Source organism: Nerophis ophidion, linkage group LG24 (assembly GCF_033978795.1).
Source record: "Nerophis ophidion isolate RoL-2023_Sa linkage group LG24, RoL_Noph_v1.0, whole genome shotgun sequence".
Lineage (NCBI taxonomy): Eukaryota > Metazoa > Chordata > Actinopteri > Syngnathiformes > Syngnathidae > Nerophis > Nerophis ophidion.
The window spans coordinates 39,569,209-39,582,281 of record NC_084634.1 but is presented as its reverse complement, the minus strand read 5'-3'; the positions used below and the strand labels follow the sequence as shown (position 1 = coordinate 39,582,281).

At 41.0% G+C, this 13,073-nt stretch overlaps 1 protein-coding gene across 4 annotated transcripts in view; it reads left to right on the top strand.

The window, feature by feature from the left end:
- Positions 1-13,073, top strand: part of syt14a (synaptotagmin XIVa) — an 84,329-nt gene that overhangs the window by 47,634 nt on the left and 23,622 nt on the right. For all 4 annotated transcript variants that reach the window (XM_061886319.1, XM_061886318.1, XM_061886320.1 and 1 more), the window contains 2 exons: positions 7,715-7,986; positions 10,915-11,364. In XM_061886319.1, the coding sequence (XP_061742303.1) occupies positions 7,715-7,986; positions 10,915-11,364 (722 nt within the window). The remainder of the gene's footprint in view (positions 1-7,714; positions 7,987-10,914; positions 11,365-13,073) is intronic.

Sequence of the window (13,073 nt, the reverse complement as noted above, 5' to 3'; positions counted from 1 at the left end):
TGCTGATATTATCGGCCGATAAATGCTTTTAAATGTAATATCGGATATTATCGATATCGGTTTCACAAAGTAAAATGTATGACTTTTTAGAATGCCGCTGTACGGAGTGGTACACTGATGTAGGGAGAAGTACACAGCAGTCGCGTCTCCCAGTCATACTCTCCCAAATTTCAGTGCCCCTCCTGAAAATCTCCCGTGGCAACCATTCTCCTGAATTACTCCCGATTTTCACCCAGACAACAATATTGTGGGCGAACCTTTGCGTGCGGGCCCATTCAAATAGTATCTACGGCTTTTCACACACACACAAGTAAATGCAAGGCATACTCGGTCAACAGCCATACAGGTCACACTGAGGGTGGCCGTATAAACAACTTTAACACCGTTACAAATATGCGCCACACTGTGAACCCACACCAAACAAGAATGACAAACACATTTCGGGAGAACATCCGCACCGTAACAACATAAACACAACAGAACAAATACCCAGAACCCCTTGCAGCACTAACTCTTTCAGGACACTATAATATACACCCTGCCCACCACAACCTCCTCATACTCTCTCGGGGAGAGCATGTCCCGAATTCCAAGTTGGAAAAAAAAGAATGCACTTTGTGACTTCAATAATAAATAAGGCAGTGCCGTGTTGGCATTGTTTTTTCCATAACTTGAGTCAATTTATTTTGGAAAACCTTGTTACATTGTTGAATGCATCCAGCGGGGCATCACAACAAAATAATGCATAATAATGTGTTCATTCCACCACTGTATGTATCGGTATCGGTTGATATCGGAATCGGTAATTAAGAGTTGGACAATATCGGAATATCAGCAAAAAAGCCATTATCCGACATCTCTAGTTATTATTATTATTATTAGTCGCCAAAATAATATAGTATAAAATAAATACTTGACAACAGAGCAGAAAAAACAGTAAAAATAATATGTTTTAGGAACTCAGGTGAGCCCACAGACACGCTCTTCACGCAAAATATCTCGTAAAACTGCCAGAGCCAAAATACTTGTCCTCTTCCTTCTTCATCTTCTTCTATGCGCAATGATTCGGTTCGGAAAATGTTGGCAAAATCCCTAAAATTGCCCCAAACGCGCATGTTCTGGGACCGTGGACGCCATGTTTACTTATGTAGATTTTGCAGCAGGGTCAGACTGCATTCACATTAGAAACCACATTTTATTGTAATGTGAAGGGCCACTAAAAAGATGGGATGTGACATGAAATCTGACCTGGGCTTTATAAATAAAGTTGGTATGGTATGGGGGAAGCACGGTGGTAGGGGGGTTAGTGCACCTGCCTCACAATATGAAGGGCCGGGGTTCGATTCTGCGCTCGGGATATTTATGTGTGGAGTTTGCATGTTCTCCCCGTGACTGCGTGGGTTCCCTCCGGGTACTTCCTCCCACCTCCAAAGACATGCACCTGGGGATAGGCCCCTCCCACCTCCAAAGACATGCACCTGGGGATAGGCCCCTCCCACCTCCAAATACATGCACCTGGGGATAGGCCCCTCCCACCTCCAAAGACATGCACCTGGGGATAGGCCCCTCCCACCTCCAAAGACATGCATCTGGGGATAGGCCCCTCCCACCTCCAAAGACATGCACCTGGGGATAGGCCCCTCCCACCTCCAAAGACATGCATCTGGGGATAGGCCCCTCCCACCTCCAAAGACATGCACCTGGGGATAGGCCCCTCCCACCTCCAAAGACATGCACCTGGCGATAGGTTGATTAGCAACACTATATGGTCCCTAGTGTGTGAATGTTGTCTATCGGTGTTGGCCCTGTGATGAGGTAGCCACTTGTCCAGGGTGTATGACACCTTCCGCCCGAATGCAGCTGAGATAGGCTCCAGCGGCCCCAAAAATGGACAAGCGGTAGAAAATGGATGGATGGGTATGGTATGGTAAAGGGACACAAATTTGCATATGATCCGCATAAAGATGAGACGTATGATTTTGGGGGTTTATTTATTTATTTGAAGGCGTCAACACATTAGCATGCTGTGGTTGTTTTAGTCAGGCATTCTCAAATCTGCCTTCATCGTCTAATTTCCAGGAGCGGCTGACATGAATCCTCCCACAGAGACACTGACAACAGGGACTTTCTATTGCAGAACACAAAGCAAATAAAAGATGAAGAGGTGGAAAAAAAAAAGTCCTCCCCTTCCAGTTCCTAACTTTTAGAAAAACAACTTCTATATGTGACTTTTAGTCTCATGTCAGACGGCAGCAGCAGCTTGGAGTTTTAACTAAGTGTCATAGAGCGCTTGATAAAAGAAGCTAACCCATTTTGACTATTTCCCCCCCCACTCGCTGAGCCGGGGGCGGCTGATTTGATGGGAGCTGCTGTGTCAAAGTAGCACTTTTCCTGCACCCTGCTAATTGGAACGGTTACTTTTCTTCTAACCCCCCCCCATCATGCACCTGGCCTGCTTTGTCTTCACTTCCAGACTTCAGCTTCAAGCCACAAGTGCTGCTTCCACGCCCCAGTAATAGATAGAATAGAATAGAATGGACTTTATTGTCATTATATTTGCATATAATGAGATTAAGGACTCCAATTTAAGGTGCGGTAGTGGGAACAAATATGGGATGAAAATACATAACAAACCCCGTTTCCATATGAGTCGGGAAATTGTTTTAGATGTAAATATAAACAGAATACAATGATTTGCTAATTCTTTTCCACCCATATTCAGTTGAATATGCTACAAAGACAATATATTTGTTGTTCAAACTCATAAATTTAAATTTTTATTGCAAATAATAATTAACTTAGAATTTCATGGCTGCAACACGTGCCAAAGTAGTTGGGAAAGGGCATGTTCACCACTGTGTTACATCACCTTTTTTTTTAACAACACTCAATAAACGTTTGGGAACTGAGGAAACTAATTGTTGAAGCTTTGAAAGTGGAATTCTTTCCCATTCTTGTTTTATGTAGAGCTTCAGTCCTTCAACAGTCCGGGGTCTCCGCTGTCGTATTTTACGCTTCATAATGCGCCACACATTTTCCATGGGAGACAGGTCTGGACTGCAGGCGGGCCGGGAAAGTACCCGCACTCTTTTACTACGAAGCCACGTTGTTGTAACACGTGCTGAATGTGGCTTGGCATTGTATTGCTGAAATAAGCAGGGGCGTCCATGATAACGTTGCTTGGATGACAACATATGTTGCTCCAAAACCTGTATGTACCTTTCAGCATTAATGGTGCCTTCACAGATGTGTAAGTTACCCATGCCTTGGGCACTAATAGACCCCCATACCATCACAGATGCTGGCTTTTGAACTTTGTGCCTATAAGAATCCAAATGGTTATTTTCCTCTTTGTTCCGGAGGACACAACTTTCTCTGTTTCCGAATATAATTTGAAATGTGGACTCGTCAGACCACAGAACATCTTTCCACTTTGCATCAGTCCATCTTAGGTAAGCTCGGGCCCAGCCAGTGTTTCACGATATTGTTGATAAATGGGTTTGGCTTTGCATAGTAGAGTTTTAACTTGCACTTACAGATGTAGCGATAAACTGTAGTTACTGACAGTGGTTTTATGAAGTGTTCCTGAGCCCATGTGGTGATGTCGGTTTTTGATGCAGTACCGCCTGAGGGATCAAAAGTCCGCAATATCATCGCTTACGTGCAGTGATTTCTGCAGATTCTATGAACTTTTTGATGATTTTACAGACCATAGATAGTAAAATCCCTAAATTCTTTGCAATAGCTCGTTGAGAAATGTTGTTCTAAAACTATTCGACAATTTGCTTACAAATTGGTGTACCTCGCCCCATCCTTGTTTGTGAATTACTTAGCATTTCATGGAAGCTGTTTTTATACCCAATCATGGCACCCACCTGTTCCCAATTAGCCTGCACACCTGTGGGATGTTCCAAATAAGTGTTTGATGAGCATTCCTCAACTTTATCAGTTGCCACCTTACCCAACTTCTTTTTCAAGTGTTGCTGGCATCAAATTTTAAAGTTAATGATTATTTGCACAAAAAAAAATGTTTATCAATTTTAACATCAAATATGTTGTCTTTGTAGCATATTCAACTGAATATGGGTTGAAAAGGATTTGCAAATCATTGTATTCTGTTTATATTTACATCTAACACAATTTCCCAACTCATATGGAAACGGGGTTTGTACACAAGAAGTAATAAAGATACAACTAAGAATTTATATAAATAGACTACTATACAATCAAAATAATAAGCAATCCTGTACAATATACAAAACAATATACAAAAATCGCACTCAATTGAATGATTACCCCTAGTTGGTATTCACACATTTTGGGGGTCGTTTACCCATTAATGAATTTTAATTAACTGTCCGCGATAATCATGTGCCACACTTTTTTTCTTGGGTTTATTGATTATTGAACATGAATACTAGCGCTGTGTCAGATAAGTCGTAACTAGAGATGGCCAATAATGACTTTTTTGCCGATATTGTCCGTGTCATGTTCTGTGGTTTGGATTTTGTTTGGTTATGTTCTGTTCGGTTTAAGACTCCATTAGTTCCTGTTTTTGTGCACTCTTGTTTTGTCACCATGGCGACTCATTAGTTTCACCTGTCTCCTGTGTTTGAGTCACGCACGCACCTGTTTTTAATCATGACATTATTATTTAAGCCTGTAGTTGCCAGGTAGTCGGCCCGGCTATATTGATTCTCTTCATGCCATAGTTACTGACGTTCAATTCTTGTTCATAGTTCATACTGCTCTGCTCATGTCACAGCAGGTGTTTTTGTTTCATGTCCATAGTCTGCCTAAGTGCTAGTTTTTGTTTCCTTAGCCAAGTTGTGCCTCTGCTTTATGTTTGTACACTTTTTATAGTCAAGATTAAATATGTTCTTACCATCAAGCCATGACTGGTCTAGTCCGATTGCATCCCGGGAAAACAATCCTCGCAGCAAGCTGGGAAAAAGTCCCTGTCCTGATAGTCCAGCTTTTAATTAACTTTATTTATAAAGCCCAGCTCTGATTTTATGTCACATCCCATCTTTTTAGTAGCCTTTCATATTACAATAAAATGTGATTTCTAATGTGAATGCAGTCTGACCCTGCTGCAAAATGTACATAAGTAAACATGGCGTCCACGGTCTCAGAACAGGCGCGTTTATGGCAATTTTAAGGATTTTGTCAACATTTTCCGAACCAAATCATTGCGCGTAGAAGAAGATGAAGGAGGAAGAGGACAAGTATTTTGGCTCTGGCAGTCTTACGAGATATTTTGCTTCCTTGTCTGCTTGAAGAGCGTGTCTGTGGGCTCACCTTGGTTCCTAAAACATTATTTTCACCCGTTTTTCTGCTATTTATTTTGTAACCGTCTATTTTGGTAATTAATAACAATGGATTAGCTTTATATAGCGCTTTTCTATGGACTAGATCCTCAAAGCGCTGACAGAAAAGTGAGAAGCCATCATTCATTCACTCCACATTCACACGTTCATGGTGGTAAGCTACATTTGCAGCCACAGCTGCCCTGGGGTAGACTGACTAAAACATGTCTTTTGCTAGAGACATAACCAAAATAGGCAGGAATAAAGGAATTTTTTAACCTTTTGTTCACATAATTTTCCTTAATTTGTGCACATTTCTGTAAATGAATCTACAAACCCCTGCAGGGTCGGTTGTCCAGCTCAGATTTCATGTCGAATCCCATCTTTTTAGTGGCCTTTCATATTACAATAAAATGTGATTTCTAATGTGAATGCAGTCTGACCTTGCTGAAAAATGTACATAAGTAAACATGGCGTCCACGGTCTCAGAACAGGCAATTTAAAGGATTTTGTCAACATTTTCCAAACCAAATTATTGTGTGTAGAAAAAGATGAAGAAGGAAGAACACAAGTATTTTAGCTCTGGCAGTTTTGCATCCATGTCTCCTTAAAGAGCGTGTCTAAGGGCTCACCTTAGTTCCTAAAACATTATTTTCACCCGTTTTTCTGCTATTTACTAATAACCGTCTATTTTGGCGATTAATAATAATGGATTAGCTTTATATAGCGCTTTTCTATGGACTAAATCCTCAAAGCGCTGACAGAAAAGTGAGAAACCATCATTCATTCACTCCACATTCACACGTTCATGGTGGTAAGCTACGTTTATAGCCACAGCTGCCCTTGGGTAGACTGACTGAAACATGTCTTTTGCTAGAGACATAACCAAAATGGGCAGGAATAAAGGAATTTTTTAGCCTTTTGTTCACATCATTTTCCTTAATTTGTGCACATTTCTGTCATTTCCGTAAATGAGTCTACAAACCCCTGCAGGGTCGGTTGTCCAGCTCAGATTTCATGTCGAATCCCATCTTTTTAGTGGCCTTTCATATCACAACAAAATGTGATTTCTAATGTGAATGCAGTCTGACCTTGTTGAAAAATGTACATAAGTAAACATGGCGTCCACGGTCTCAGAACAGGCGCGTTTATGGCAATTTAAAGGATTTTGTCAACATTTTCCAAACCAAATTATTGTGTGTAGAAAAAGATGAATAAGGAAGAAGACAAGTATTTTAGTTCTGGGAGTTTTACGAGATGTTTTTCTTCCATGTGTGCTTAAGGAGCGTGTCTGTGGGCTCACCTTAGTTCCTAAAACATTATTTTCACCTGTTTTTCTCCTATTTATTTTGTAACCGTCTATTTCGGCGATTAATAATAATGGATTAGCTTTATATAGCGCTTTTCTATGGACTAAATCCTCAAAGCGCTGACAGAAAAGTGAGAAGCCATCATTCATTCACTCCACATTCACACGTTCATGGTGGTAAGCTACGTTTATAGCCACAGCTGCCCTGGGGTAGACTGACTGAAACATGTCTTTTGCTAGAGACATAACCAAAATGGGCAGGAATAAAGGACTTTTTTAACCTTTTGTTCACATAATTTTCCTTAATTTGTGCACATTTCTGTCATTTCCGTAAATGAGTCTACAAACCCCTGCAGGGTCGGTTGTCCAGCTCAGATTTCATGTCGAATCCCATCTTTTTAGTGGCCTTTCATATTACAATAAAATGTGATTTCTAATGTGAATGCAGTCTGACCTTGCTGCAAAATGTACATAAGTAAACATGGCGTCCACGGTCTCAGAACAGGCGCGTTTATGGCAATTTAAAGGATTTTGTCAACATTTTCCAAACCAAATTATTGTGTGTAGAAAAAGATGAAGAAGGAAGAACACAAGTATTTTAGTTCTGGGAGTTTTGCATCCATGTCTCCTTAAAGAGCGTGTCTAAGGGCTCACCTTAGTTCCTAAAACATTATTTTCACCCATTTTTCTGCTATTTACTAATTACCGTCTATTTTGGCGATTAATAATAATGCATTAACTTTATATAGCGCTTTTCTATGGACTAGGATCTCAAAGCGCTGACAGAGAAGTGAGAAGCTTTCATTCATTCACTCCACATTATTGGTGGTAAGCTAGGAACTAATGGAGTTCAAAACAACAGAAAATTAAAAAAAAACATAATCCAGACCACTGAAAATGACAGCAAAATAAAAATGTGCTCAAATAAAGGTTGAAAAATGGTTTATTCTTGCACATTTTCGTTATGTCTCTAACAAAAGTCAGGTTTGCAAGCAATGGCTACTATACGATACATATGACGTCAAAGACCGATATCAACGTGAGTCGGCCAATACTAGCAGACACGTTTGTAACCCCGAGTGTCTTCTTACACCAGCCAACTGCATCCAGAGGATGAGGCGCACACCCCCCCTGGATGAACTCCAACCGCCGCCCTACCAGGACGAGAACGGCTCCCCCCGCATGTCCTGCACCCTCTCAGACCCGGGCGACGCCAAGTGTGATCTCTCCCAGACCAGCGGCAGCCCCCACCTTTCCTTTCGCAAATGCACCAGTGAGGGCAGCGACGGCCACGAGTCGGAGAGCTACCTGAACAAGGGCTACGAGGAGGACGTGCCCAGCGACAGCACGGCGGTCCTCAGTCCCGAGGTACGTGAGATGTACTGTACGCTTGTGGTCAGACACTCACATTCACCCCTCATTGGCATAGGGTTGCACGGTATACTGGTACTAGTACTACTAATGAATCATATTCGGTACTAGACCACCTCTCCCCTGCTTTTCTGTTGCCCAAAGTCTAACAATCGCACTCAAGTATTGCTCGCATTCTGTCACCTGACTTATTCCAGGAAGTCAATCAATCAATCAATGTTTACTTTTATAGCCCTAGATCACCAGTGTCTCAAAGGGCTGCACAAGCCACAACCACATCCTCGGCTCAGATCCCCAGGGTTTACCACACATTCATTTATTTGTGGCGGCCCGCTACGAAAGAATTACGGCCGCCACCAATAAATAAATAAAAAAAAAATATATATATATATTTTTTTTCTCCGGCTTTTGACTTGCTCGACCGCTCATAAAAGCAATGGGACTCTGTCTGTGAATGGAGCTTGTAGTTACATATTATATAAATATGTAAATATTATATAAATATGTACATAAAGTGTTGTAATTATATTCCAATTCCGCAATCTTCTTGGTCATCGCCGCCGCCACTGTGGATCTAACATAATAGTCAAGTTCCAGTCCATAGTGGATCTAACATAATAGTCAAGTTCCAGTCCAGAGTGGATCTAACATAATAGTCAAGGTCCAGTCCATAGTGGATCTAACATAATAGTCAAGGTCCAGTCCAGAGTGGATCTAACATAATAGTCAAGGTCCAGTCCATAGTGGATCTAACATAATAGTCAAGGTCCAGTCCATAGTGGATCTAACATAATAGTGTGAGAGTCCAGTCCATAGTGGATCTAACATAATAATCAAGGTCCAGTCCATAGTGGATCTAACATAATAGTGTGAGAGTCCAGTCCATAGTGGATCTAACATAATAGTCAAAGTCCAGTCCATGGTGGATCTAACATAATAGTGTGAGAGTCCAGTCCATAGTGGATCTAACATAATAGTGTGAGTCCAGTCCATAGTGGATCTAACATAATAGTGTGAGAGTCCAGTCCATAGTGGATCTAACATAATAGTGAGAGTCCAGTCCATAGTGGATCTAACATAAACGTGTGAGAGTCCAGTCCATAGTGGATCAAACATAATAGTGAGAGTCCAGTCCATAGTGGATCTAACATAATAGTGAGAGTCCAGTCCATAGTGGATCTAACATAAACGTGTGAGAGTCCAGTCCATAGTGGATCTAACATAATAGTGTGAGAGTCCAGTCCATAGTGGATCTAACATAATAGTCAAGGTCCAGTCCATAGTGGATCTAACATAATAGTGTGAGAGTCCAGTCCATAGTGGATCTAACATAATAGTGAGAGCCCAGTCTGTAGTGGATCTAACATAATAGTGAGAGTCCAGTCCATAGTGGATCTAACATAACAGTGAGAGTCCAGTCCATAGTGGATCTAACATAATAGTGAGAGTCCAGTCCATAGTGGATCTAACATAATATTGTGAGAGTCCAGTCCATAGTGGATCTAACATAATAGTGTGAGAGTCCAGTCCATAGTGAATCTAACATAATAGTGTGAGAGTCCAGTCCATAGTGGATCTAACATAATAGTGAGAGTCCAGTCCATAGTGGATCTAACATAATAGTGTGAGAGTCCAGTCCATAGTGGATCTAACATAATAGTGTGAGAGTCCAGTCCATAGTGGATCTAACATAATAGTGTGAGAGTCCAGTCCATAGTGGATCTGACATCATAGTGTGAGAGTCCAGTCCATAGTGGATCTAACATAATAGTGTGAGAGTCCAGTCCATAGTGGATCTAACACTGGGGTCACCAACCTTTTTGAAACCAAGAGCTTCTTCTTGGGTACTGATTAATGGGAAGGGCTACCAGTTTGATACACACTTAAATAAATTGCCAGAAATAGCCAATTTGCTCAATTTACCTTTAATAAATAAATCTATATATATATATTTAAAAAATTGTTGATATTATGGAGCGTAGATGTTGAAATCCCTAAATTTCTTGCAATTGCACTTTGAGAAACGTTGTTCTTAAACTGTTTGACTATTTGCTCACGCAGTTGTGGACAAAGGGGTGTACCTCGCCCCATCCTTTCTTGTGAAAGACTGAGCACTTTTTGGGAAGCTGTTTTTATAGCCAATCATGGCACCCACCTGTTCCCAATTAGCCTGCACACCTGTGGGATGTTCCAAATAAGTGTTTGATGAGCATTCCTTAACTTTATCAGTATTTATTGGCACCTTTCCCAACTTCTTTGTCACGTGTTGCTGGCATCAAATTCTAAAGTTAATGATTATTTGCAACAACAAAAAAATGTTAATCAGTTTGAACATCAAATATGTTGTCTTTGTAGCATATTCAACTGAATATGGCTTGAAAAGGATTTGCAAATCATTGTATTCTGTTTATATTTACATCTAACACAATTTCCCAACTCATATGGAAACGGGGTTTGTAGTTAGATTAATAAATATGTTCCTACCTGCTATCCTTGTCCGGAAAAGTCCGTTTGCATCCGGGGAGAACAAACTTCGCAGCAAGCTGCAAACCCCCCCCATGTTCTGACAATATTATCATTGCTGTACGTATACTTTTGACCATCACATTTTCAGTAGAGCCATAAAAAATTCATAAAAGAAGCAAACTTCATGAATGTTTTATGTGAGCAACAAGTATGTGCTCCAATCACTACATCACAAAAAATAAGAGTTGTAGAAATGATTGGAAAGTCAAGACAGCCATGACATGATGTTCTTTACACGTGTACGTACACTTTTGACCAGGACTGTATTCCCAGACCTGGACGTGACATTGTGTAAATCCAAGTTGTCCAACGTGGTTTACCTTCTGACCACAACGGTACACATGGAAACATGTCCAGGTGGTTGTGTTTGATGCCAATAACTCCCCCACCTTTCCTCAGGAGATGTCAGCCCGTGGTTCAGCAGCACAGCTCCTTAAAGGCTACGAACCAGACCCCCACGCCAAGTACGGCACCCTGGACGTGGTCTTTGACTACGATCCGGAGGAGCAGCAGCTGGCCGTGACCGTCATGGCGGCCACAGACCTCCCCGTCCTCAAGCACACCGGCAACATCTCCTGGCAAGTCCACCTGGTGCTGCTGCCCGGCAAAAAGCAGAGGGCAAAGACGGGAATTCAGAGAGGCCCGTGCCCTCTTTTCACAGAGACCTTCCGCTTCTGCCGCATGGAGTCCGAGATGGTCGGCAACTACGCCATCAGATTCCGCCTTTACAGCATGCGGCGGATGAAGAAGGAGAAAGTGCTGGGGGAGAATGTCTTCTATCTCACCAAGCTCAACCTTCAGGGGAAAATGTCCGTGCCGGTGATATTAGACCCGTGCTGCACCTATCAGGTAAGTCCCAGTCAGGTTCGTGATGACTCCGTATCTGCCAGAACTGGACCTCGGTCCCCTCCTGGTGTGTCCTCTGCAGTGTCCTGTCAGGTTTCAAACATTGATGACCTCTAATAATCAGCCACAAGCAAGGAATCACACAGAGACAGAGTTCAATTTAGCTCATGAGGAGACATGTGTTTTGGGCTATATTCTAGTTGCAGATCCAAACTACGTTCTAAAAGTCCAGCCCGCATGCTCCCTCTATTTATTTGGAAGGTTCCTGTTACATCACCGAAGCTGTCGCTGAGGGAAGGGGGTAATCTCGACAACTCCAGTTGGACACAGTAAATATAGAGATAATATTATAATAAATATTATATAAATATATTTATATATACATAAATATATACAGAGAACAATGTTACATTGTACTAGTAGTCATGTCAGTAACCAATGTGTTAGAGAATAATGGTATGTTGTACTAGTAGTCATGTCAGTAACCAATTTGTGAGAGGGTAATGGTTTGTAGTACTGGTAGTCATCTCAGTAACCAATGTGTTAGTGAATAATGGTATGCAGTACTAGTAGTCATGTCAGTAACCAATATGTTAGAGAGTAATGGTATGTAGTACTGGAAGTCATGTCAGTAACTAATGTGTTAGAGAGTAATGGTATGTAGTACTAGTATTCATGTCACTAACTAACATGTTAGAGAACAATGGTATGCTGCACTGGTAGTCCTGTCAGTAACCAATGTGTTAGACAATAATGGTATGTTGTACTAGTAGTCACGTTAGTAACTAATGTGTTACAGAACATGGTATTTAGTACTAGTAGTCACGTTAGTAACTAATGTGTTACAGAACATGGTATTTAGTACTAGTAGTCATGTCAGTAACTAATGTGTTAGAGAACAATGGTATGTAGTACTAGTAGTCATGTCAGTAACCAATGTGTTACAGAACGTGGTATGTAGTACTAGTTGTCATGTCAGTAACTAATGTGTGAGAGAGTAATGGTATGTAGTACTAGTAGTCACATCACTAACCAATGTGTTAGAGAGTAATGGTGTCTAGTAGTACTGGTAGTCATGTCAGTAACTAATAGAGAACAATGGTATGTAGTACTAGTATTCATGTCAGTAACCAATGTGCTACAGAACGTGGTATGTAGTAGTAGTAGTCATATTAGTAACTAATATATTAGAGAACAACAGTATGATGTACTAGTAGTCATGTCAGTGACTAATGTGTTAGAGAAAAATGGTATCTAGTACTAGTAGTCATGTCAGTAACAAATGTGTTAGAGAGTAATGGTATGTAGTACTAGTGTTCATGTCAGTAACTAATGTGTTACAGAACAATGGTATGCTGCACCGGTAGTCATGTTAGTAACCAATGTGTTAGACAATAATGGTATGTTTTACTAGTAGTCATGTTAGTAACCAATGTGTTACAGAACATGGTATTTAGTACTAGTAGTCATGTCAGTAACTAATGTGTTACAGAACAATGGTATGTAGTACTAGTGGTTATGTCAGTAACCAATGTGTTAGAGAACAATGGTATGTAGTACTAGTGGTTATGTCAGTAACTAATGTGTTAGAGAACAATGGTATGTTGTACTAGTAGTCATGTCAGTAACTAATGTGTTAGTGAATAATGGTATGCAGTACTAGTAGTCATGTCAGTAACCAATATGTTACAGAGTAATGGTATGTAGTACTG